General features: G+C 48.9%; 1 protein-coding gene across 2 annotated transcripts in view; it reads left to right on the top strand.

Annotated features, from left to right (window-relative positions):
• RAB3GAP1 (RAB3 GTPase activating protein catalytic subunit 1) overlaps positions 1-27,354 on the top strand; it is a 1,600,561-nt gene that overhangs the window by 898,003 nt on the left and 675,204 nt on the right. For both annotated transcript variants that reach the window (XM_069616562.1, XM_069616561.1), the window contains exons 16-17: positions 24,851-24,905; positions 25,095-25,475. In XM_069616562.1, the coding sequence (XP_069472663.1) occupies positions 24,851-24,905; positions 25,095-25,475 (436 nt within the window). The remainder of the gene's footprint in view (positions 1-24,850; positions 24,906-25,094; positions 25,476-27,354) is intronic.

Below are 27,354 nucleotides of genomic sequence, written 5' to 3'. Positions count from 1 at the left end.
GGACGACAGGATGCTGCAGTGGGTTCTAACTGTCTTTATTGCAAGAGAAATAGGTGGGCATAAACTTGGCTGAGTATAACAGGGGAACTACTCACAGTTCAGTTCAGGGCCCTCCCAGTTGCATCACTGGGGGTAAGGTGTGCAAAGGATGGCACGCTGCAAGCTTCCAGGGCCCCCATGTGGCCTCCTATGGCTTTGGACTTATGCCCTGGAAGCTGGAGTCATTAGGCTCTTCAGTGCCTCAGTTTCAATGGCTCCTTAACAGGAGCAGCGCTCTCGTTCGACCTGCTTGGTGCCTCCCAGTTGCATCACTGGGGGTAAGGTGTGCAAAGGATGGCACGCTGCAAGCTTCCAGGGCCCCCATGTGGCCTCCTATGGCTTTGGACTTATGCCCTGGAAGCTGGAGTCATTAGGCTCTTCAGTGCCTCAGTTTCAATGGCTCCTTAACAGGAGCAGCGCTCTCGTTCGACCTGCTTGGTGTCGCGCTTCGCCAACACTGGCGGGAACGTTGTCTCACAGAGCGCGGACTCGCGAGATCTCGTTATGCCCAGATCTCGCGAGACCACGCTCCCGCGATCACGTGACGTCCCCACACACCTCCTTTACTGGGAAAAAGGATGGATGGTCATTCCATGACAAAGTCTGCAAACTTGCTGGGTCTCCTTCTCTCTCTCTGGGGTCTACTCCGATCTGGACATGGGGCAGGACTGCGGGGACGCTCTTGAAGAGGTACAGGTGATTTGAGTTCTCCTTGTCTTGCTCTTCGCTGTGACTCCCTGAATGGGGTTGAAGAGTTTGGGCTTGAGAACTCGTAGCCGTAGTGTGACTCCGAGTTATCTCTTTCTGAGAGGTGAAAGTTTTCAGATGTCTCCTGGTGGTCTTGATCTTCTCCGGCTTCCCAGTGTGGCTGTTCAATGGATCCTTTCCTGCGGTACATGGCCACCCTTTCTAGATTCTATTTCCTTCCGTCGCTGGTGCAAATGTGGTTTGACCCTTTCTCCAGGACTTCTGTGGGACTGCTGTATCTGGAGCCAGTCGAAGTGTCTTTGTGGGGAAGGCGTATCTTTACTAGGTCGCCTTTGTTTAGTACTGTGTGGCGAGCGGCTCGACGCAAGTCCCCTTGAGTCTTCATGGCTTCTTTGTTACCTGCATGCGGAAAACTACGTCTTCCATGTCCACTTCTTCGTCGGCCCTCACTTGGTGGAGCCACGGTGGTACCAGTGTGGATGCTGCCCTTCTCCCCCTTAGCAGATGGAATGGCGAAACACCTGTGACGGCGTTGGGGGTGATGCGGTGGGCTGCTACAGCTTCCTTGACTGTCTTGTATGGGTGTAGGCCAAAGGCATGCGCCAGTTGCAGTGCCCCTTTGATGAAGCGGTTTGCCCGCTCAACCAGGCCATTGGCCTGTGGGTGGTAAAGACTTGCTCTCCGCTGTTGAATGTTGTTGAGTTTGAGGAATTTCTCCATTTCTCGATAGACCAGCTGGACTCCGTTGTCCGTGACAAGTTCTTCTGGTAGGCCTTGCCGCTGGAATACGGCGGTGAGTGCTTCGATGGCTGTGGTTGTGGTGATGTCTGAAGTGAAGTCAACTTCGACCCATTTGGAGAAATAGTCGACCATGACTATCCCGTATTTGTGTTCTGGCGGCATGTTGTCCAAAGGCCCAATGAAATCCAAACCTAGTTTGCGCCACACCCCTTTGGGGACTTCGGTGGGCAGCATGGGAGCTTGCCTCACGGTTAGGCGCTTGTCACTGTTGGTGCACTCATGGCACCTTTCGACCATTTGTCGAATGTCCTGGTCCATGCCCGGCCACCAGTAGGCGTCGCGTATCCTGCGTCTGGTCATGTTGCATCCCAGATGGCCTAAGTGTGCTCTGCACAGTATCACTTTGCGGATTCCACTGGGCTGGATGACTTGATCGCCTCTGAGAATGAGGCCGTTCATGGTGGTGATTTCCTCGTTCACCTTCCAGTAGGGACGAAGGCTTTCGGGGATCGCTCTCTCGTCGGGCCACCCTTCGCGAACCCAGGCACTTAAGCGCCGTAGGCCATCAACCTGCTCAAATTCCTCCTGCCAGTGGCTCTCACTCAGGTCCATGTACTCACCGTTCCTCAAGTCACTGATGGAGGCTACGACACACTCATCTTCCAAGAATGTGGTACCAGGGGCGCTTTGGTTCAGGAGCCTGGACATGCAGTCCGCTTGTGCGTTTTTCCAACCCGCAATATAGACTATTTTGTATGTATATTCTTGAAGCTTTGCGGCTATCCTGGCCAGCCTCGGGGTGGCAGTCTTGGTGCCGCCCGGGCTCAACATGTGAATGAGGGGTTTATGGTCGGTGACCAACCTGAATCTCGTGCCCCAAACATAAGATCTGAAGTAGTTGACGGCCCAGGCACATGCCAACATTTCTTTCTCAACGGTGGAGTAATTCTTCTCCGATGATGATAGCGCTTTTGATGCAAACGCCACAATGTTTTCAGTGTCTCCCTTTTTCTGGGTCAAGGCGGCCCCCAGGCCGTATGCGCTGGCGTCAGTAGTACTGCAGGTTTCCCATTCAGGGTTGAACGGTTTCAGGCATGGCGCGTGTAGAATTCTCCTTTTGATTTCACCGAACGCTTCGTTTTGCTCTGGGCCCCAGGAGTAGGCTGCCCCCTTCTTCAGAAGCTACCTCATGGGTGACGTGGTCTCGGAGAATCTTGGGATGAATTTAGCATAGTACTCGGCTAGGCCCAGGAATGAGCGTAGTTCCTCTCTGGACATCGGAGCCAGGGCTTCTGTTATGGCCTCCATGAGGTTCTTCTTGGGGCTGACGCCTTCACTTGAGATGCAGTACCCAAGGTATTCTACCTTGCTCACTCCAAAGACGCATTTTTCGTGGTGTAGATGAACGCCCGCCTCTTGAAGCTTGTTCGGGACTGCCCTGAGTGCTTTGTGATAGGTCTCGTTGTCTTTTGCATACACGAGAATATCGTCTTGAAAAAAAGAAACATTTGAGAGTCCCTTAAGTAGAGAGTTCATCATCCTCTGGAATGCGGACGCTGCCGACGACAACCCAAATGGCATGCGGGTATATTGAAAGGTGCCGAAAAGAGTGATGAACGCTGTCAGGGGACGGGAGGATTTGTGTACCACTTTAATGGTGCAGTGGGGCTTTCCCCTCATGACATGGGGGGCGTTGACCATGACGACCAAGGGTCTGTCCTGTAGTTCGTCATCATCGCTTGAAGCGCAGTCACCATCGACGCGGGAAACGGTTTTCTCCAGCCACGTACATGCCGGGGCCATGTGACCAATGCGTCCGCACTTGGAGCACTCCTTATTCCTGGCGGGGCAGTCGCGATCATTCGCCATGTGCTTGGTTCTGGCGCATCTATAGCATTCCGGCACCTCCTTTTGCCTGGGGCCTTTGTCTCTGGGGCTGTCACGGGACTGCTTGTCTCTGCGCCCTCTCCATTGTAGCGCCGCATGTTCGGGCACGGGCAGGTGACTTCCCGCCTCTTTGTGTCTTCTGGAGGTTTCTTCCTCCGCCCCGGCAATTTGGATGGCCTTGTCAAGGGTGACCTCCTTTTCTTGGATGAACTTGTCCTGGACTTTCCTAGAGTTAGTGTGAACGACGAGCATGTCGCAGATAACTTGTTCTGCATTTTTGCCAAAGGCGCAAAGAGAAGCCAGCTCCCTCATCCTGGTGACGTAGTCGTCCACGGGTTCGTTCCCTTCCTGTTTGCGGGTGTAGAACCTCAGCCTGTGCACTACCACGTTCTCCTTATTCGTGAACCTCTTCACAATGCGACGAGTCGCTTCCTTGTAGAAGTCGTCGTCGTCGGCCGAGGTATTGCTTTCAAGCTGGCAAAAATGTGCTGACCTTCAACCCCCAATGCATTCAGCAGCATCGCCCTCTTCCTGACGGGGGCATATTGCGTGCCGCCCACCGCCTCCAGATAGGTGGAGAAAAGGGGCTCCCACTGCATCCATGGAATTGCTGGGGTCCCTGGCGAAGGGAGAAACGCAGGGGGCGGTGTGGCGCCTTGCATGGTGGGCCCGTGGGTCTTTTGATATCCTCTTCGCCAATTATGTTGTGGCCTTAAAGGACGACAGGATGCTGCAGAGGGTTCTAACTGTCTTTATTGCAAGACAAATAGGTGGGCATAAACTTGGCTGAGTACAACAGGGGAACTACTCACAGTGCACAAGGATGGCACGCTGCAAGCTTCCAGGGCCCCCATGTGGCCTCCTATGGCTTTGGATGTATGCCCTGGAAGCTGGAGTCATTAGGCTCTTCAGTGCCTCAGTTTCAATGGCTCCTTAACAGGAGCAGCGCTCTCGTTCGACCTTCTTGGTCTCGCGCTTCGCCAACACTGGCGGGAATGTTGTCTCGCAGAGCGCGGGCTCGCGAGATCTCGTTATGCCAGATCTCGCGAGACCACGCTCCCGCGATCACGTGACGTCCCCACACTCCTGAACTATCTTTAACATATCCATTTACCTTACAGGGTCGCCCTTAGATCGAATCACAGCATTGCAGAAGAAAGGTTACCAAGTCCAACTCATCACAACACGTTTCATCTGGAACAGGGTTTTCTTCCCCTTGAGGGTTTCCCTGGAAACTGTGCTCTTCCCTGCCTTTTGCCAGGGGGGGGCAGAGCAGAGTGACTAAGAAGATTCTCTTGTCATCTGGACTGATGTGCTGCTACAGGTTGGTGTTAGTTTGTTGTTTATGCAGTTTTGGTTGCATAATCCAGCAAAGTATGACACATACACCGCAAACATGCTGAACAGTTGCATCTGAAAATGAATGTGGATTCTGAAGCACTCAGAATCTGGCAACTTGTTCAAGTTAGTCCTGATCAAGCTGTGCCAGTTTTGACCAGAAGCAACTCCACACGTTGCTTTCAGCAGAGGCCCAGGAGGGATCACAGTGGTGTCACATGTTTACAGATTTGCCATTCGCATCCAGAGAACACATCAGTTTCACTGCATATCTGCAGCGGGTAACATAAGCTCGGATCCTAATCATACAGATTTATGCCATGGATACAGTAAAACAAAAATGTTATTAAAAGTTTTATTGGTTTCATGCAAACAAACATAAGCAAAAGGAAACCTTTAACAGTTTGATACACTTCCCCCAAAATGTTACCTGATAGCATTCTTCCATATCTGTTTACAAAAATAAAAACCGCTAGAAACCAAAGCAAAGTGCTAAAACGGCTCCAACATTGTAGCTGATGTACCTGTTAATAACACAGAGATTACCCTCCTTTCCTCAAATTTCTCCTTTACTATTTTAAAATTAAATCAACAAACTTCATGACTGCCAGTACCACACCAACCCTTTCCCCTGTTAACACCAAGTCCCACCATTCATCCGCTCACAAGGATGTTGTTTTACCCAATTGCTCTCCCAAATACAGTGTTCCGAGTTCTGTTAGTGCCCTTACAAGTTGTTAATAAATGAGCCAGTGATTCAACCTGACCCATTTCTTCACAATATCTACAATGGCCATTTTCCCTTTTTATTTGATGCCTCTTTAGTTGAACTTCTTTCGTGTGCATAATATTCAAGCAGCATCTTAACAGAAGACCTCTGTAATATGGTGAAGAGAACCTCAGGAGGAACTTCGGTAAGTAATTCAAACCATGTTTCTTTTTACACCAGCCATAATTGAGGGGGTCTAGATTCAATAGTTTCAATCCAATCTAATTTTTCAAGGGCTTTTTTTTTATACATTAGATGGATTCCCAACTAACTTCTCTATTCCAATATCATGATAATAGAATTCTCTCTATTTTCACTTTTTATTCTTTAACAATCCTATCTTCTATATGGTCTTGAGCTCTTAGGATGGTAAAGGGGAGAACCTCGTCCTCCATCTTGCATTTCCAATATAATGATGTTGATTTCCACAACACTATGGATGACATATATTGCAATCGGAGTTAATATCGTATAGCAGCCACCAGCAGAGAAGCAGGTCATCTCAAAACTTTGCTCCAAAAATAATCTTCCTATGGCGCCCATACTTTTCATGAAAGGTTCAATAGGGCTACAGCGCCATATGTTAGTGCAGGCCCTACCTTTTATTTATAGAAGGTGATTATCGGAATTATCGAGAACCGGACATATCTTTTATGGATGGCTGTCCCTTGAATAGTTGGCTTTTTCAATTTGTCCCTCAAAAACTTGTACTGGCCATTCTCATTAAAATATTTATTTATTACCGTTCCCAAGTATAAAATTGACTCCACGATCTCTAGGGTTTGGCCTTCCACCCAAAGGACTCTTTCCTTTTCTGACCCGCCACCGACTTTACCAGTACTTTGTCTTTTTTCTCCACGTTTATTTTCATGCAATTTACCCCCAGATAGTCATTGAAAGCCACAATTCTTGGCTGGAGGCCGATGGCCGCCTGATCCAAAACACTATATCGTCAGCATATAAAATCCACCGGACTTCAGGAGAATTTAACTTTGGGGGAAAAATATGAAGACCCTCCTGTGCTTTACATAGATCAGATATATATAAATAAACTGATCAACAAGGACGCTAGAGTGCATCCTTGTTTGAGCCCACAAAAGATGTAGATTTTCTCTGACCGCGTCCCATCTGCCGCAATCCGAATACATTGGAGAACCCCGTATAGAGTGAAGACGGAATCTTTTTCACCAGAAAAAACCTTCTTCCCCTTTAAATTTAGAGGCGCGCAGGGGTGCGGCCCAGGGAGCATGCGCTGCCCTTACTCCACCCTCCGGCGCCACAACTCAGTCCCCTTTTCCGCGTTGACGGGAACGGGCCGAATTCACCAGCGCTCCTGGGTTTGGCTTCAGCCATGTAATTCCACGCGCGGATACCTCTTTGTCTTCTTTTTTTTGTCTTTTTGTCATTCAGGTACTTGGTCCTCAGGTGTCGCACTCCTCTCCGGCGCATGTCGACTTCTACAGGGTTCAGAGGTGTCCAGCCTGCAAAGGGCTCTTCCCAACTTCACACCCCCATGCCCTCTGCCTACGTTGCCTTGGTCCTGACCACGGTTGTCAAGCTTGTTCAGCGTGTGGCTCGCTGTCCTTGAAAGCGCTGAAGAACAGAGTAGCTAGGTAGAGGGAGCGGTTCCAGAAGTTGCCTCCAGGGGACCTCAAGAACTTTCTGAAACATTGAACCAAGCCCAAGGTAGGGCCGATATTCTCCATCGCACCCCGCAAGGGAGACTCCTTCCCAGTGACTCTCCTGCGCAGGAGGGACCGGTCAGGTCCTTCTACCAGCACGTGCACCGAGGCTGCTGCAGCTACCGGCCTCTGGGCCGAGGGATCCTCGGATCCTCCCGGTGACAGTGTTGAGGGACCAGAAAGACTTTTACCGGGTCTTTGCCCGAGGCGCTCCGCCCTTATACCGGCACCATGGCCGAGGGGCTACGCCCTAATACCTGCAATACGCCCGAGGTGGTGCCTAAACGCAGCTCTACCGACCCCTGGGTCGAGGGTGCCACACCTATCCGGCCTAGGCCCGGGGAGCAGGGTAAGCCTCGTGATCCACACGCTAGAATCTTGGACGAGGCCGGGCCCAGTGGGCTGAGCAACACGTCGCAGGCACGTGGCAGGCAGTTCAACAAAATGGCCACCGCACCAGACAGAGGCACCCGTCCAACACCATTCCAGTAATTCGGCAAAGAACGAGTGTCAAGGTGGGACTGGCCTCAACCAGGTACTTGGCCTACAGCCTTACCCCTCTTTTGTACAGGGCAGCTTTCCTTTGCTCCCATATGGGCAGGGTACGCAGCAGCTCCAGCAGCTCCCTGCTACCCCATCAGCACCCCCTGCCACCTCCTCATTCAGTGAAGAGGTCTTCTTCGAGAGGTTCCTCGGCCTCATGAGGTCACTTCGGATGGGGTACCCTCAAAGACGCCATCAGGGAAGTCCTTCCCGCAATGCTAGCAGCAACACGGATGCCCCCATCAGCGCCCCAGACCCCAGCACAGCCGCCCCCTCCGGCTCCCAAGGCGGCTCCGTACCAGCCTCCTCAGCCTCTGGCCACGGTCCCTGTACCCCAGCCTCTATACTCCTCCTCCACAGGATCCCCCAGATCCACAGAATACGGATGAGGAGGAGGATCCGGACGCACCATCCTCAGCCAGGGCCTTCCACAAACGTCTTGCTGGGCTGGCTGAGTATCTGGCCCTACCCCAACCGAAGTAGAGCAGCTGGCAGAGGGGGTAAGTCCTCACACAACGCCCCTCTGCCAAATCGGGGATTCATCTGCAGACTGATGTAGTCTCCCTGGCCAAAAGGGCTGGCTCAAACCCCACTCAGCCCAGCCAGTCAATCAACGCCTGGATGTCAAGTACAGGCAGATGGAGGGGGATACACTCTTGCTCTCGGGCCATCCTTAGCCACACTCCTCGGTGATCGTTGCAGCATCACTATACTCCAAGCCTCATTCGTCCTCAGCCGCCTCCTCTGCGGCGCTGCTAGGCAAGGAGTTGAAGATCTTGGAGGCGTACAGCAAGAAACTCTATTCCAACGCTTCCTTACATCTTCGTCAGGCGAACGCAGATGCCATGCTGGCTGCCACCAACCAAAGATTATGGCGGGAAATTGAGGACTTCCTTCCGGAACTCCCCACCCAGAGCCAATCACGCTTTAAGGCTGGGCTAGCCGAGGCGAAGCTTGTGGCGCATGATCTCATGGAATCCACCGTGGCCCATATTGACACCTCTGGCTGTGCCATCTGTATCACCAAGGACCGGAGAAGGAGAGCCTGGCTCCGGGCAACAAAGTTCAACCCGGATGTCCAGGAATGCATATTAGATCTACCGTTCTGGGGGGGGGGGCTTTTTCACTCCTCCACGGAGGAAGAGCTGGACAAAAAGAAAAACAGCTCACAAATGGCCAAGTCTTTATCCATATTGACAAAGACCATGCCCAAATCGTACTCCCAATCTCAGCAGTGCTCCGAGAGGGGTCGTACTTACGGAGGGTTCTGAGGCTTCCAGGAGCATAGATCCAGGCAGCCGGACCGCTCGCCATCTCAGAGCCGGTACAAGTAACAAAAAGTGTGGGGGTGGGGAGTAAGGGCTTTTTCCAGTCCCCCTACTCCACGACAGCCTGCGAGGGAAAGAAGGCATGACACGCCCCTTCGGCTCCACGTGTCTCCGGTGGGGGGCAGGCTTGCTCTCCATGCACATTTCTGGCACCAGAATTTTGCGGACCCCTGGATCCTCTGCGTAGTATCCACGGGGTACTGCCTCCCTATCCCAGCCTCTCCTCCCTCTTCCCCTCCACAGGTTGGGACAGCAACTCTTTTGGCAGAGATCCAGTCGCTCATAGAAAGCCAGGCAGTGGAGGAAGTCCCAGTGAGGCTTTGGCTTTTACTCCAGGATTTTAGCCATTCAGAAGAAACAGGCGGGCCGGAGAGTTGTGCTGGACCTTTCCACCCTCAACCTCTCCGTACCCCTGCAAAAATTCAAGATGGTTACGCCAGCTCTTATAGCGGAGACATTGGATAGGGGAGACGGGATGTGCTCCATGGACCTGAAGGATGCGTACCTACACATCCCGATTTGGCAGACCCATCGTTCTTTCCTTCGGTTCAGGATCATGGGTTACCATTTTCGGCCCCCAGGGTCTTCACCAGACTCATGAATGCGGTGGCAGCCCTCCTCAGAGCGCAGGGCCTCCACATCTACCCATACTTGGATGACTGGTTCGTCAGGGCTTCATCACCGGAAGCAGTTCACCACTTTTCCCATGCCCTTATGAACACTCTGCACAATCTCAGCTTTTCGCTTAATCTCAAGAAGTCGCAGCTGCAACCCATGCGGACTCTGACATTTTTAGGCCTCATCTGGGACACGTGCTCCCAGAAGGTATTTCCTTCAGAGGACAAAATCGGCTATCAAGAGGGCCACCACCCACTTCCTCAATAGAGAGGTGACCTCTGCATGGTGGAACCAACATCTCCTCGGTCTAATGGCAGTGGTCCTATTAGCTGTTCCGCACACATGACTAAGGATGAGGAGGATTCAGCTGCACTTCGCGGCCTCATGGAACCAGGAGTGGGGCTCTCAATCCGAGATGATCAACGTTCCTCCATCTCTCCACCCGGACCTAACTTGGTGGTCCAGAGACTGCAATCTACGGATGGGCAAGCCCTTTCGAACGCCCAATCCGCAGGCCATCGTCACCACAGATTCTTCTCTCGAGGGCTGGGGGGCCACCCTGGACAATCCCTCTGTCCACGGCACCTGGACTCATCTAGAGCAGGAATACCACATCCATTGGCTAGAGTTGAACGCCATCTGGCTGGCGCTCAAGGCATTCCTACCACTTCTCAGGGGCAAGGTTGTCCTCATCCAGACGGTCATCTCGACCAGCATGTACTACGTTAACAAGGAGTGAGGCACCAGATCCCCCTCCTCTGTGCAGACTGGCGATCAACATGTGGGAGTGGGCTATGGAAAATGACATTTTCCTCACGGCAGTCCACCTTCCGGGGGAATCCAACCTGGAAGCGGACAGGCTCTGCAGGCTGGGAGCGGACAATTACGAGTGGCAGCTAAACAACCTTGTTATTCAGGAGAACTTGCAACAGGTAGGGTCCCCCCCCCAGGTGGATCTCTTTGCCACCGGGCACAACAAGAAGTGTTCCCAGTCCGCATCCTGCCAAGGTCAGGGCCCCGGCTCTCTGGGCGACGCATTTCACCTCCAGTGGACCGGCATGAAGGCCTACGCCTTTCCACCCACGCCCCTCACAGGGTAATTTGCAAGATCAAAGAGTCTCGCCAACTCTGCATCATTCTAATAGCTCCATGGTGGTCGGCTAGGCCATGGTTTTCGGAGCTGCTCAGTCTCTCGGAAGTACCCCTGATTCACCTCCCGACGGACCCAGCACATCTTCTGGCACAGCATGGGGGCAGAGTCATCCACCCTGCGTCAGGGAAACTAGCCCTCACAGCGTGGTACCTGAGCAGGTAACGTTGCAGCACTTCAGCCTCTCGGGCCAATCTGGAAATCATACAGGGCGCCAGGAGCAAGGCTACCAGGGCCCAGTACAAAAGAAAACAGATCACATTCTGCCACTGGGCCGACTCAAAAGGAATCGACCCTCTGGCATGCACCTTGGACAACATGCTCTCTTTCTAGGCACACCTCGCCCACTCAGGCGTGCAGGTGGATACCTGCCACACATAACTTGCAGCCATTGGGGCATACAGGAACTCGGAGGAAGGCATCTCCTCCTCCTCCAACCCTATTACCAAGAAACACCTCACTGGACTCACAAGGCTCTACCTGCCCGTCAATAGACTGCACCCTGTGTGGGACCTTAACATAGTCTTGTGCGCTCTGGCGCACAAACCGTTCGAGCCTATGGCGTCTGTGGACATAAGGCTGGTCACCATCAAGACAGCCTTACTAGTCCGCCTCACCTCGGCTCGTAGAGGCATCGAAATCCAGGTGCTGGTCGCCTCTGAACCATATACTACCTTTCATAAGGACAAAGTAGTCCTGTGGACACACCCGGCATTTCTGCCCAAGGTCCCGTCTGCTATCCACTTGAACGAGGAAATAGTACTTCCTAAATTTTTTCCCGATCCCAAGGACGAAGCACAAAGAGTGCTGCACTGCCTGGATGTCGGGCGTGTCCTGAAATTCTACTTGGACAGGACCATGGGGTTCTGCAAATCAGATGCCATGTTTGTCACTTTCGGAGGCTCAAGACCTGGCTATTAGGCCTCGAAGGCTTCCATATCCCGTTGGATGGTCTCTGCCATCAAGGAAGTGTATGAGGGCCAGCACAAGGCGCTTCGGGCCAACATGCATGCCCACGCAGTCAGGGCCAAGGCAACAGCCATCGCATTCGAGCGCCATGTTCCTTGGCAAGTCATAAGTAGGGCGACCACTTGGGCCTCTCCCTCGGCTTTCTGCAAGCATTACTGTTTGGATGCCGGCTCTAGATCTCATGCGGCTTTCGGACAGGTGGTTCTCAGGAACCTATTGGCTTAAGGAGGGTCTCCTCTACACTCTGGGGCTACAATCAGTTGTAATCACTCATACAGTATGGAGGAAAGGGGGCGGGACGTAAGAGTAATTATAAGTTACTCACCGTAGTGACTAACGTACTCTTAGTCCATAGTCCCCTTTCCTCCATTCCTTCCACCAACCTCCCCCCTAATAATACTGGTATCATTAGGCAAGGTTAAACCTATTGTCGACGCGTCGATGGGGACTGAAGTGTGGCACCGGAGGGCAGAGTCAGGGCCGCGTATATGCTCCCTGGGCCGCACCCCTGCACGCCTCTAAATTTAAAGGGGAAGAAGGTTTTTTGTGGTGAAAAAGGTTCTGTCTCCCGTCCCTTGGAACGGACGCCCATACAGTATGGAGGAAAGGGGACTTTGGACTAAGAGTACGTTAGTCACTACGGTGAGTAACTTATAATTTGTACAGCCTCTAGCAGGTCACTCGGGCAATTCCCGCTGTCAAGTTTGGCCCACAGACGTTGCCTGTCGACCCTGCAGAAGGCCTGTTCAAGATCTATCAAGGCCATGTTGTAACGATCACCTGGTTCCCACGGAGGCGCGGCGTCGAAGGCGCAGAACTCTGAAGATGGACAGGAAGGGCCCCTCTATTCTGGCTTCCCTGGCTCGTTGGATACCCTCCTGTGCGTGAAAAGGGAGTATTACCAACTGTTGAACAATGCTCAAGCCTCCCACTCCCTTCCAACCCTCCACGATACCTCCTCCACGATTCCCCGTGAAGCCTCACCTTAGGGTTTGGAAGGATGAGCTCTCCATCCTGCTTCTGATGCAGGGGCGCGTTGAAACCCAGTTACTTCACTGGATTGAGGATTGATGGGAGTTCAGGTAAGCTTGACTGTTCAGGTAAGGCACTGTAAAAGTTCTGTTCAAAAGTTCAAGCTTAATAACAATGTTCGTTGTCTAATTGCAGCAAGCGCTAATGCTTATGTCTTTTTCCCCTTAGGGGCCGGGGTTCGGAGTGCCGGAGATATGGCGCCGACCCGAAGTGAAACAGTTCTGGATGAGCGCTCAGGTAATGTCTTTGCATTCGCTCATTCAATGTCTTTGTCTTTTTTCCCCATAGTGGCCGGGGTCCAGAGATGCCAGGAAGCGGCAGGACCCGAAATGCAGTGGGAATAATCCAACAGGTAAGACTTAAAAGGAAACTGAGCTTTCCTTATTCCTTTTCTCCCTCTCACCTTTGTTCTTGTCTTTTTTCCTCTAGGCGCCGGGGCGTAGCTGAATCCGGAAGATCGCTGCTGAAGATGGAAGCGCCTTGCAAAGGTGAGTAAAATGCAGCGCTGCAGCGATCGAAACGAAATGCCTTTAAAATGATGTCTTCCTTTTCAGGGCCGTTGGAGAAATGACTCTGGGATGCAGATTTAGCAGGTAAGGGCTTTTCTTCTCCTATTCTCTTCCTTTCTCCCCTTGCAGGTGTTCCAGGGTGCTGGCAGGCGTGGCTGCAGTCAGGATGCAGGAACTGACACGGTGAGCGTCCAGCTGCTAGGTGCAGAACAACGCGAAGCATGTGTGGCTGTTCGGGTGGGGTTTAAATAGCCTTGGAAGAAGTTCCTGGTATGTATCCTTCCACCAATCAGGTATGTATCCTTCCCCGACCACACCCGGGTGGTGAAGTAGTCCTACAGGTTAAGTAGTCCCATTCAGGCCTCAAGAGGGCCTGGATGAAGCAGCAAGGTCTGCATCAGGTAAGTGTGCACCCAAGCACTTAAACACATATCCTCTTCTATGAGCCTGGCGCCTAAGGCGCCAGGACTGGGGTCCGCTATGAGCCTGGCGCCTAAGGCGCCAGGACTGAGTCCAAAGGGCCCCGACTTGGGCCCGCTGAGACTTCCCTGGGGAAAATGATGTCTGCCTCTGGGGTTGCTGGGCCCGGCCTGGCTCCTTAGAGGTAGGCATCATGACACATGTAAATTCGAGATTTAGTCTCCAATGCCCTGTGCTTTAATACATTAAGGATAAAAAGGTTTAGGGACGTTCCCACCCCCTTCACGAATCCAGATTGCCGGGGATCTAATCTGCCACTCTTTATCGCCCAGTCGCTCAGATCACGCAGAATGATTGAAGCAAAAAGCTTCCCCAGAGAATCTAATAAGGCCTTATGGCGATAGTTCTTTGGTTCGCCTCTATCGCCTTTCTTAAATATAGGGACCACTTTAGCCTCTCTCCAGAACTGGGGGACCTGTTTATGTACTATGATTTGGTTAAATAGTACTACCATCAGTTTTGCCCAGGCCTCGATGTTTGATTTCAAGACCTGGTTTGATAGGCCATCCGGGCCAGTGTCATGATGCCTACCTCCAAGGAGCCAGACCAGGCCCAGCTACCCCAGAGGCAGACATCATGTCCCCGAGGGAAGTCTCAGCAGCCCCAAGTAGGGGCCCTTTGGACTCAGTCCTGGCGCCTTTGGCGCCAGGCTCATATTGGACAACAGTCCTGGCGCCATAGGCGCCAGGCTCATAAAAGATGACTTTGTGTTTAAAGGTGCTTGGTGTAAACTTACCTGATGCAGACCATGCTGCAACATCCGGGCCATCTAGAGGCCTGAATGGGACTACTTTATCTTTGGGGACTACTTAACCACACGGGTGTGGCCGGAGGAAGAATACATACCTGAGAGGAAGGATACATACCTGGAACTACTTTGAAGGCTATTTAAGCCACGCCCAAGCAGCAACTCACGCTTTGCGTTGTTCTGCATCTAGCAGCTGGACGCTCACTGTGTCTGCTCCTGACTTCTGCCACGCCCGCCAGCATCCTGGAACACCTGCAAAGGGAGAAGAGAAGAGAATAGGAGAAAGAAGAATCCTTACCTGCTAAAACCGCATTCTGGAGACATTTCGCCGACGATCCTGAAAAGGAAGACATTCATTTTAAAAGCACATTGCATCGATCGCTGCAGCGCTGCATTCCACTCACCTTTACTAGGCGCCTCCATGTTCATCAGCGACCATCTGGATCCACAGCCACATTTCAGAGCCTAGGGAGAAAAAGACAAGAACAAAGGTGAGCTAGGGAAGAGAATAAGAAACCCTTAATTTGCCATCATAAGACTTACCTGTTGGGTCATTCCCACTTCATTTCGGGTCGGTGCCGCATCCTGGCATTTCCGGACCCCGGCCCCTAAGGGGAAAAAAGAGACATCAGCGTTAGTGAGCGAATGCTAAAACATTACCTGAACGCTCATTAAAGACTTACCTGATATCTACTGTAACTGCACCTCTCCTTCGGGTCGGTGCCATATCTCCGGCATTTCCGAACCCCGGCCCCTATGGGGAAAAAAGACACAAGCATTAGTGCATTAATGCAAGGACACTAAAGGAACTTCTCATCAAACAACTCACCTGAGTTTCCTTCGTCGGTTCCATTGCTCATCTCGGAATCTTTGTTCTGCACCTGAAATAGAGACAACGGACAATTATTATTTCGGGCTCATACTTATAAACAGAATTCTCACAGGACTTTACCGGGAAGGTCAAGCAAACTTGAACTCTCTACAATCCATGATCCAGTGAAGTAACTGGATTACAACGCGCCCCTGCATCAGAAGCAGGATGGAGAGCTCGTCCTTTCAGACCCTAAGGTGAGACTTCACGGGGAATCGCAGAAGGGTTTCGTGGAGGGTGAGAAGGGAGAGGGAGGCTTACACATTATCCCGCAGATTGTTAATACTCCCTTTTCAAACACAGAAGGATATTTCTGCGAGTCGGACAAGCCAGATTTGAGGGTCCAGTCCTGTCCATCTTCCGAGTCCTCCGCTTCACCATAGAAGAGGCAACAGCACTCCAAACCAGGCCTGCGCCTCCGTGGGAGTCAGGTGAGCGTAACGGAACGCGAAGCCTACCTACAATTTCCCACCCGGGCGCTATGGAAACTTCCGAGACAGACCAGCTGGCCCAGCTTTTGGGGGAATTACGGGCAGAAGTACACTCTGCCTGCCAGGAGACTAACGCTCTCAAAAGAGAACTGATCCTATCTAAGGAAAGAACTGATGACCTGGCCAAACGGCTGTTGCAGGGTCAGGCAGGACAAACTCCTTTACCTAGTTCCGGGGGTAATCCCACTTCTATGATTTTGAATAACCCGGTACAAATCAATCTACCTGGAAACATGCCTTTGGCCCCGCCTGAACGTTTTGCTGGGTACCCCAAGAAATATGCCGTTTTTATGAACCAATGTCGCTTACACTTCCTATGCAGACCTGGGGCCTTCCCTAATGACCAGACCAAGGTAGCTTTTGTATTATCTTATCTCAGCGGCAGTGCTGCCGATTGGTCAGTTCCTTTGGTAAATCAAGATGACCCAATTCTGCAGGATTTTCAAGGCTTCCAGGCAAGCATGGAAAGATTATTCGCTCGACACTCTCAGGGACAGACCCTAGACAACGAACTGCTATCCTTACGACAAGGTAACCAGGATCTCTTATCTTACATCGCCACCTTTAATAGGTTGGTTGTGGAAACTGGGTGGCCAGAGAATAAAAGGATCACATTATTTCATCGAGGTCTGTGCGGAGAACTTAGACGTGCTAGCCCAAATAGTAAATCCACCCCCCCGGAGTACATAGACCTTGTGGTCCAACTTGATCACAGACTTCAGAATAGAAAAGCAGATCGATCCAAGTTTGAAACCAGAGTGTTGATCAAAACTCACGCTAACCCCAAGAGTACCGACGTTTCAGAACCTATGCAAATCGGTGGAGTTAAAGGACCGTTAACGCAGAAGGAACGGGAGAGAAGGCGGCAAAAGCAATTATGTCTCTTTTGCGGGGCTTCTGGTCACTTTCTACGAGATTGTCTGGTAAACCACCTAAGAAGGTGGTTGGAGCCACTGACAATAATTTAACAACCTGATTCGGGAAACGACCAAGCCCGACAAGCGTAGAGGTCCGCTTGCCGAGCTTGAAAACAAACTCTTTGACCTCGCATTTCATCATGCCAATGGTCCTCGTGGATCCAAAACAGCCTCGGCGGTTGCATGCTATAAAGGCATACATCGACAGTGGAGCTATTGGAATCTATGTAGATCGTGAATTGGCCTCCAGGATTAATTTCCCTCTCCGTCCGAAAACTAACAAGGATGTCATTACTACAGTTGATGGAACCGAAATATCCTCAGGGCCGGTAACTCATTCCACTACAGAAGTGACACTAGTGGGTCAGGCTGGACATCGGGAAGCTATTGTGTTTGACGTAATCAAGGCCCCACAGTTTCAAGTAATTCTAGGAATTCCTTGGTTAGAAACGCATAATCCTCGAATAGACTGGCGAGCAAAGAGAATAACCTTTCCTGATTGTGAACAAACTTGTTATCCAAGAAATCCAAATATGGGCCTGGCCTCAGTAACTTCCGCCACTATACTACTACCGGCTGAGTACCAAGAATTCCAAGATGTTTTCCAAAAAGAACAGGCCAACACGTTACCTCCCCACCGGTCGTACGATTGTCAAATCGATCTGGTACCCAATGCTCAACCGCCTTGTAGTAGGATTTATGCTCTTACTGAACCTGAGAACCTTCATTTGCGTCAGTATTTAGATCAGTACCTTGCCAATGGTTTTATTCGCCCGTCAAAGTCTCCTGTTTCCTCAGCTCTGTTCTTCGTGCCGAAAAAAGAAGGCGACCTTAGAACATGTATTGACTACCGCGCCCTAAATCAAATAACGATTAAGAATCGTTATCCTCTGCCTCTGGTCCCTGAACTTCTCGACCAGGTAAAAGATGCTTGTATGTACACCAAGTTAGATCTCCGGGGAGCTTATCACCTGGTGCGTATAAAAGAAGGCGACGAATGGAAGACTGCATTCCGCACCAAATATGGGCTCTTTGAATATCAGGTGATGCCCTTCGGATTGTGCAACGCACCTGCCGCCTTTCAATACTTTATGAATGATGTTCTTCGGGAACTTATCTATGTTTTTGTCATCGTATATATCGACGACATCCTGGTGTACTCCTCTTCGGAATCCGATCACAGAAAACATGTCAGGGCAGTTCTTGAAAAATTGCGCCAGCACAAACTGTTTGCAAAACTCGAAAAATGCGTTTTTCATACCACAGAAGTAGAGTTTCTCGGATTCATCCTGACACCTAAAGGAGTCCGAATGGACTCTCGAAAGGTGGACGCCATCCTCAAATGGCCATCTCCTAGCTCTGTGAAGGGGGTTCAGAGCATGCTTGGTTTTGCCAAATTTTATCGAAGATTCATCCCGGAATTTTCTCGAGTGGTCCAACCCATCACAGCTCTCTTACGGAAGAATAAACGCTTCGAATGGACTCATGAGGCAGAACAGGCCTTTCAAGACCTAAAGACTAAATTCACCTCCGCACCTGTGTTGAAGCATCCACGCCCAGATCTCCCTTACATTGTTGAAACCGACGCATCCAGCTTAGCCATGGGAGCTGTCCTGTCTCAAAGGGATCCAATAACTAACCAACTACACCCTGTAGCCTTTTGGTCCAGAAAATTCTCGGCTCCTGAAATTAATTACGCAATCACCGACAAGGAGTTACTAGCTATTAAGTCCGCCTTCAAAGCTTGGCGTCATTACCTCCTCGGCGCAAGACACACCATCACGGTGATTACAGATCACAGAAATTTGCAATATTTAAAGACGGCCAAAGCCCAATCATCACGTCAACTCCGATGGGCTTTATTCTTTGCGGAATTTGATTTTGTAATCACATATCGCCCTGGTTGCAAGAATGGCAAAGCGGACGCTTTATCCCGGATTGGGATGGAAGAAACAAATTCGAGCTTAGAACCTGTACCGATTATACCTGAACAGAGAATTTTGGGTTTGACCTCTTTACAAACTATTGAGGACGTTCAAACTCGAGTTAAACAACTATTAGACTCCACAGCCTTACAAGAATGGAGCCAAAAGGGGTCACACTTTTCCATTAATAACGATTTACCGTACTTCCAGGGGCGATTATTTCTGCCTAACAAAGAACTGCAAGTACTCGTTATTGCCCATTATCATGATACATTAATGGAAGGACATCCTGGTATCGCTACAACTGAGGAAAAGATCAAACAACAATTCTGGTGGCCATCCTGGAGAAAAGACATAAAATCTTTTGTGATGTCTTGCGGAGTTTGCGCCCAAAATAAAGGTCAAAAGAAAAGACCAGCCGGTCTTCTACAACCTTTGGATATTCCACTGGCACCTTGGCACACCTTGTCAATGGACTTTATTACCGACCTGCCTCCTTGCTATGGATACAACACTATCTTGGTGATTGTGGATCTCTTCTCCAAAATGGCCCATTTTATCCCTTTAAAAGGGTTACCCTCAGCCTCCATCTTGGCCAAGGAATTTCTGGAGAACATAGTTCGTATGCATGGTTTTCCATCCATATTAGTCTCAGATCGAGTAAGCCAGTTTATTTCCCATTTTTGGAGGAAATGTTGTCAACTAGCGCAAATTGATGTACGACTATCCACCAGTCACCATCCCCAAACCGATGGCCAAACCGAGAGAACTAACCAAACCCTTGAACAATATCTTCGATGTATGTTGCACCAATCTGAATGCAATTGGAAAGACATTCTTTGATTCGCAGAATATGCATATAACAATTATGTACATTCTGGAACAGGACAAACCCCTTTTTACAACTTGTATGGTCATCATCCTCGAACCTCAGACCTGGACCTTCCTCAAAACCTGGAAATGCCTGCGGTAGATCATTTGCATTCCACGATAACCCGAGCTTTCAAAGAAGCTACGACTCATCTTCAGCAAGCCAAGAGAAAGTACAAAGAAAATGCTGATTTACATCGAAGTGAAGCACCTCCGTACCAAATAGGGGGACCAGGTGTGGCTAGCAACTAGACATTTACCTCTCAAAGGACCGCAGACTTTCAACCCCAGATACATAGGACCCTATCCCATCAAAGCTATAATCAACCCGGTAGCCTTTAAACTCGATCTACCAGCGAACATGCAAATTCATCCCATTTTTCACGGCTCGCTGTTGAAACCGGTGCAACCGTAAACCAGACTGATCAAACCACCAGAACCAATTCAGATTGATGGGGGAATTAGAATTTGAAGTTAAAGACATATTGGATTCCAAGGTGTTAAAGTCAAAACTCTTCTATCTAGTTGATTGGAAGGGGTATGAACCTCAGGAGAGATCTTGGGAACCAAGCGACCATGTACACGCACCGCGATTGATACAAAGATTCCACTGAAAATTCCCAAACAAGCCAAAACCCCCGGAGAGAACAACCTTGGGAGGGGGGTACTGTCATGATGCCTACCTCCAAGGAGCCAGACCAGGCCCAGCTACCCCAGAGGCAGACATCATGTCCCCAAGGGAAGTCTCAGCAGCCCCAAGTAGGGGCCCTTTGGACTCAGTCCTGGCGCCTTTGGCGCCAGGCTCATATTGGACAACAGTCCTGGCGCCATAGGCGCCAGGCTCATAAAAGATGACTTTGTGTTTAAAGGTGCTTGGTGTAAACTTAGCTGATGCAGACCATGCTGCAACATCCGGGCCATCTAGAGGCCTGAATGGGACTACTTTATCTTTGGGGACTACTTAACCACACGGTTGTGGCCGGAGGAAGAATACATACCTGAGAGGAAGGATACATACCTGGAACTACTTTGAAGGCTATTTAAGCCACACCCAAGCAGCAACTCACGCTTCGCGTTGTTCTGCATCTAGCAGCTGGACGCTCACCGTGTCTGCTCCTGCATCCTGACTTCTGCCACGCCCGCCAGCATCCTGGAACACCTGCAAAGGGAGAAGAGAAGAGAATAGGAGAAAGAAGAGTCCTTACCTGCTAAATTCCGCATTCCGGAGACATTTCGCCGACGATCCTGAAAAGGAAGACATTCATTTTAAAAGCACATCGCATCGATTGCTGCAGCGCCGCATTCCACTCACCTTTACTAGGCGCCTCCATGTTCATCAGCGACCATCTAGATCCACAGCCACATTTCAGCGCCTAGGGAGAAAAAGACAAGAAGAAAGGTGAGCTAGGGAAGAGAATAAGAAAACCTTAATTTGCCATCATAAGACTTACTGTTGGGTCATTCCCACTTCATTTCGGGTCGGTGCCGCATCCTGGCATTTCCGGACCCCGGCTCCTGTGGGGAAAAAAGACACAAGCATTAGTGCAAGCCACTAAAGGAACCTCTCATCAAACAACTCACCCGAGTTTCCTTCGTCGGTTCCATTGCTCATCTCGGAATCTTTGTTCTGCACCTGAAATAGAGACAACGGACAAATATTATTTCGGGCTCATACTTATAAACAGAATTCTCACAGTACTTTACCGGGAAGGTCAAGCAAACTTGAACTCTCTACAATCCATGATCCAGTGAAGTAACTGGATTACAACGCTCCCCTGCATCAGAAGCAGGATGGAGAGCTCGTCCTTTCAGACCCTTAGGTGAGACTTCACGGGGAATCGCAGAAGGGTTTCGTGGGGGGTGAGAAGGGCGTGGGAGACTTACACATTATCCCGCAGATTGTTAATATACCCTTTTCACACACAGAAGGGTATTTCTGCGAGTCAGACAAGCCAGATTTGAGGGTCCGGTCCTATCCATCTTCCGAGTCCTGCGCTTCACCATAGAAGAGGCAACAGCACTCCAAACCAGGCCTGCTCCTCCGTGGGAGTGAGGTGAGCGTAACAGCCAGCCACCCTAGATGAGCAAAGCTTGGCCAACATGTTCTTTGCCTCTGCCATATCAAATGCAAAAGACCAACTCTTTCCCTTTAAATAACCATGGACTTCAGGCCTACCTTCCCCTCTCGAGAAAAGGGTTGAATAATGGCTAATCCACCTTTTTTCCGTCACCTGACCCATCATGTGTATGCCTCTGAAATCGCCAGCATTATTAATTAAATACCACATGTTCCTAGTATTTTTACTGCACACAGCTTTCAACGTCTTTCCGGCATCATTTTGCATTCTCGAAACTTTCTTTGCTTATACCCAATTTTTATATTTCTGCTTGCATAGCCTTATTTTTTCTCTCGCATCCCTGGGGCTTTCTCCCGCTTTAACTCCCTCATCTCTGCTCTGAAAATTCATCTTCATTTAACTCCAGGCTATAGGCATGCTTTGATGTTATGTGGGTTTTCCCTCTCTTGTCTGTGACTTGTCTAAATTCTTTCCAGATCCAGACGTATTCAACACTCTGGGTGGGTGGCAATGGTCTGTGTGTACAGGGTCTGGATTATCTCTGCTTCACTCTGCTTTATTTTTAACCTATTTTTCCCCCATGCGAGGTCAACCAGAGGCATTTTCTTCCGTGTGAGATCTGGCTGAAGAAATATAATTGTGATCGCTAGTTGGTTGAGGGATCACTTCAAAACTTTCCACCCTTTTCCCAGTATTGATGGAAACAAAACCGTAATCGAGACAGGCCTTTTGCCCTCTACTTTCCCAGGTACAAGCCCCGGGCCGATCACTTTTTGTCTGACCATTTAACATCCAAAAATCACGTTTCCTTATTTCCTGTACCCATTTGCTCGTTCCCCCCTCTAATTGCGATAGTGGCAGTGGCTTGCTCCGCTTACTTAACACGCAGATATGCAGATCTCCACAAATTATGATGATGTGAGGGTTTGTCCAGTCCATTAGGACTTTATCCACTGTGTCCATAATAGACCTAGTGAACTCATCAAAGTCTAATTTAATGACTTTTCGATGGATGTTTACCAGCAGGAACTTGGAGTCCCCCCACGGAGATTGCCTGCTAAACTTATTTTCACATAGGGGTTCGGGTTACATTGCTTACCTATCCTAAACCCTCTGTCCACTTTAATCAATGCTAACAGGCCAGATAAGGGTCGACCCATCCTCCCCTTGCTAGCTGGGTTGAGGAAAGCTTCATACCGTTCACATGAGGGCTTTGATCTCAACCACATCCCCTGCAGGCAGAGGCTATGATAGCGACCCAAAGTTTTCACTTCCTCCGTAAACATCACTTTGAAACCTCTGGAGTTCCACTATCCTATTCGGATATTCAATTTAGACTGGTTTCCACCATTCTATTTTAAATTCTGCTTCCCCAATGCTCCTGCCAACCAATTCCAATTATTTACTTCGGCATGCTTTTGTGTTGGTGATTGGAGTTCAATATTTTACCAACTTTTGGGTGATTGATTTTCGACCATGAATTTAAAAGCTGGCACATTTTTGAAGGTGGACTTTGCGGCCAGAACTTTGATGGCTTTCTCCATTCTGCTAGCTTCTGAGGCCCTAAATTGGGTCTGTTGTAAGGTCTGCTTGCCCATTTTTACTTCGTGGGTATTTGCATCAACAGTCCTACCCTCTCGATGGTCGCTGAGTTTCGTATACCAGGGTAGAAACGTATTGATATGTTCCCCACCTTTTAGCGCATGTTGAGGCCTTAGCAACGTCAAAAAGTCCTCCCCATTCATAATCGTAACAATTCTGTCTTTTTCCCGTGCCCGAGCAGCTGCGCCAGCGAGGGACACCACTCTCGCCACTTTGGCGCCCGCTAACAGGATCAACTGTCCACTGCCCCTCCTCCCCATGCCTCGCATACAGTAAATCCCCCATATTTTCTCTGCAGCCAGTGTGTCGGCTTGCAGTACCCTGGGGAAAAGCTCAGCCTCTGGTTACCGCTTAGGCCATTTTCCAGCGAAAGTCCCCTACCCTACGGAAAAACCATGCAATTTGTATGGTGGCGGAAGTGCTTGGAAATAGTGATAACACCAGTGCATTTGTATCCTTAACTGCATTCTATAAACCTGATAGCTAAGTGCTTGTAGAAGCCACAGGGTTACTAACTGTCTTGGTGGCAATCCCCCAAATATCTTGATTGATGAAAATGTGCAGTTCATTCAATTCACTGTTGTATGTGGGGTAAGCTTATCCTGTTGCTGTCCATGCTGCATCTGCTCGTAAGTTAAGCTCGCGCAGCTGTTGTCTGTACTATGCCTATTTTGGGGGTAGATTCTGTCATCTGGCCACATTTAACGCAGCCAGCACCATTCCTGTTTATGTATTTATTTAGCCGAGGGCTACTCCGCCTTCATCCCCTCCATCTAATGACGCCCTGCCACCCCAACCCCATGTGTCGCTGGTAAACGGAAATACCACAGCAACATTTTGGTTCTATTTGATAATCTCGAATATTAAAGGCTACACAAAAAAAGACCAATCTTTTTCTTTATTCGGCTGATTTTGTGGGGCCTTTAATATTCAAAATACATAAATCCCCTCCCCCATACCCCCTTTTTCAAATTGGGCATTTTTTTTACCTGAATCCCCCTTCAACATCCGCAACGTTTGTGCTAGTTCGGAAACTTAAAAGGCTGCTACATCGTTCTGTATCACTTCTGTGTGTCAGGGAATGTTGCACTGCTAATGCGCATAATATACTTTTTCTATGTAAAGCGAAACCTGTGCTACAGGGCCTGGCTTTCACGCGCATGTGTGTGTGTGTGTCTGTGTGGGTTGGTGGGCATTTTTGCAGTTCTGGGCGGGGGCGACTCGAGCAGGTGCGGGAATGGGGACTTTTCTGTTCATATGCTATTCATTGTTACAGCAAAAGGGCACTTCAGAGTGACCTTAATGCAAGTCCTCATCTTACAAGTAAACAAAGAACATCTTATGGCATGCCTTCCAGGTGCCCTTTTACTGTACCGTAGTAAGAGGGATAGCCTGGAGATTTGCACCATTAAGCCAACTATATGTCAATGATGTTAAGTTTCTAAGTAGTCTTGTAGGTCTTTAATAATGCAGAGATTGATGGAATGTTCCACAAATACCATTGCTTCTTTCTTATTTCCATGGTCACTGTTTTTATTCCTATTTTATTTTTTAGATTGAGCCATGGTCCCCCAGATCTGCGATGTTGCTTGCTGCATCAGAAACTTCAGGTATACCATCAAATTAAAGATTACCATCTAATGAAAAAACATACTTTTGCAATTCATGATTGTAGGTTTGTTCGGAAGATTGGCAAACAGACTTAATTTTGGAATAGTTGGTGAAGCAAAATTGATCCTATGAATTCGTAGGGTACCATGCAGTGACCTTGATAAATGTGTTGTCCTGTCTTTTTCTAGATGTTAAATTGTTGCATTGAAAGAAAGAAATCGAGAGACGAGGGGAAGAAGGCAAATGCGTTGGACCGACCACTTAGTGGATCAATGGAGAAATCATCCAGTGATATTGGCACTGCACAGGATCAGCATTATACCAATTACCTGGAGCCTGAAAAAGAAAAAAATGAAGTTGCCAAATCCTGGGACTCATGGAGTGACAGTGAAGATGAATTTTTTGAGTGCCTTAGTGACACAGATGAACTCAAGGGAAATGGTCAAGAGGGTGGAAAGAAAAGTGGAAGTAAACTCACAACCAACTTAAAACCCGAAGGACGCCTGCATCAATCTGGGAAACTGACTTTGCTGTGTACCGGGGAACCCCTCTTCATTCCAGTAACACAGGTCAGAAACTCTGCTTGCAAAATGTTTCTACTAAACACGTTTGTCATTAATTTTGCTTCAACTTCTCTTCACTTTTTTTAAGAGGTCAATGGGTCAAATGGGTGTGTTATAGTTGGACAACGTCATATTACTCAGTGACTTGTCTTGTGCCAAACAACAAGGGCATGTAAACAAAACCTCCATGCATTTTGTTTTCTTCTTCTGTACGGACATGCTGTATATCAACCTTTTGACAATTCAGATAAGGTTAAATTGATTTGTCGTTTCCGTTCATGGAAACTCAAATTAAAAATAAGTGTTATTATCTTTGGGATTGGTCTGGAAATCGGAAAACCTTGAGTCAAAGACAAATCACCACATAAACGCTGACCTTCCCTCCTAAAAGGCAACTAGAGTAAGATATGTCCACCCACCTCCGACCATGTACACCTACCTGGGTAAGGAAGGCCCCATCTATCAATGCCTACACAAATCCTCACCCCTCTCAAAAGATCAGTCTCAATTGTCCTTGACCTTGTGGCTCCTCTGAATACTTCTAAATCCAGCTGCACCTACTGCAGGTAAACACTTGTTTTCTGCAGAACTCCATCAATTCAAGCGCACGCGCGAGCAACTGGAGCAGTAGTGGCTCAAGTGCAGTTACTGACTGACCAGAGGAAGCGTGGAATGCATTACCAGGACCAAAAAGGCATCCTGCTCAATGGTGAAAAAAGGTCCACGTTCGAGACCAAATTTGAAATTCCACCTATTCCATGTCTTAACATTACTTAAAACAGTTTAGGGATGGGTCTCTGTCGCGTCCTAGGTACACATGCCAGTTTAGGATTATATATGGTATGAGTGCTTGCAGATTGCATGATTTGAGGGGCTTGTGGGTTAGTCAAATGAAGTTCTGTTATTGGGATAACATGGAGGGAATCAATCCATCATCATATAAATGGTAGGAGCACTTGTCAGTACTTTTGTGCATCTTTCAATCTGATGAGGGTCAAAGTAATTCTCTGAGCCTTAATTTATAGAGACTATTTAGTAAACTGATAGTCTTCTTGTTAGTTTCGGCTACAACTAAAAAAAGAGGAGTTTTTTTTTTTTTTTTTACCCCATCTCAACAATGAACCATACTTATGTGATTAAGCAGAATGCGTCTGTCTGTCTGGACGATCATTTATTTACACTCATTTAGTTCCTAGAATAAATTACATCGACTTTTCTCACACGAGGAGTTGCTCAGATGTTTTTGTGGATAATTCTCTCTGACATAATAGACATACCGAGCCTTACATTGTTATTAGTATCGGTTTAGTGTTGGTGTCCGGCAACTGAAAATGTAAAGTTCAAAATGTAAATCATATAGAAACTTAAAACTCAAGCGTCCTATTGAGCTCTCCGAGGACACTGCACTCAAGCTGTTTCCAATTCTGAACTCAGAAAATAAAATGTGCAAGACTATCCCCTCCTCAGGGCCAGCAAATATCGTACTATTTGCTTTGTGCAACCTGTTAAATGACAGTTACATTTTTGCCCCGATGTATGAACTGTTCGTCCCAGTTTTATTGTTGCCCCCCTGTTTTTTTTCCCTGTAGAATTGTAGGAGTTATTTGCTCTTGTTGAGTGATCCCCAATGTATACCTCAGGTGCAACATGTTGCTATCAGCTCCCGCAAATATTGCTCGCTAGTCTCTCTGGGCCACTTTAAGTAGGCCAAGGAGGAGTATTTGCTAGTTGAACTATTTGACCTAGTTTAATAGTTGCGCCACATCCAAAGATGTAGCCTATATATCTTGGTGTTTTTATTTATAGTTGGGGCGATCCTAAGCAAAAACACATTCTTTATACCAACTAGACATGCTTTATAATAATAACACCCACATAAATAGTA

Source organism: Ambystoma mexicanum, chromosome 9, assembly GCF_040938575.1.
Source record: "Ambystoma mexicanum isolate Mex_15411 chromosome 9, UKY_AmexF1_1, whole genome shotgun sequence".
Classification (NCBI taxonomy): domain Eukaryota; kingdom Metazoa; phylum Chordata; class Amphibia; order Caudata; family Ambystomatidae; genus Ambystoma; species Ambystoma mexicanum.
Note: the sequence above shows the minus strand (reverse complement) of the source record. Positions and strands in the feature narration are given on the sequence as shown.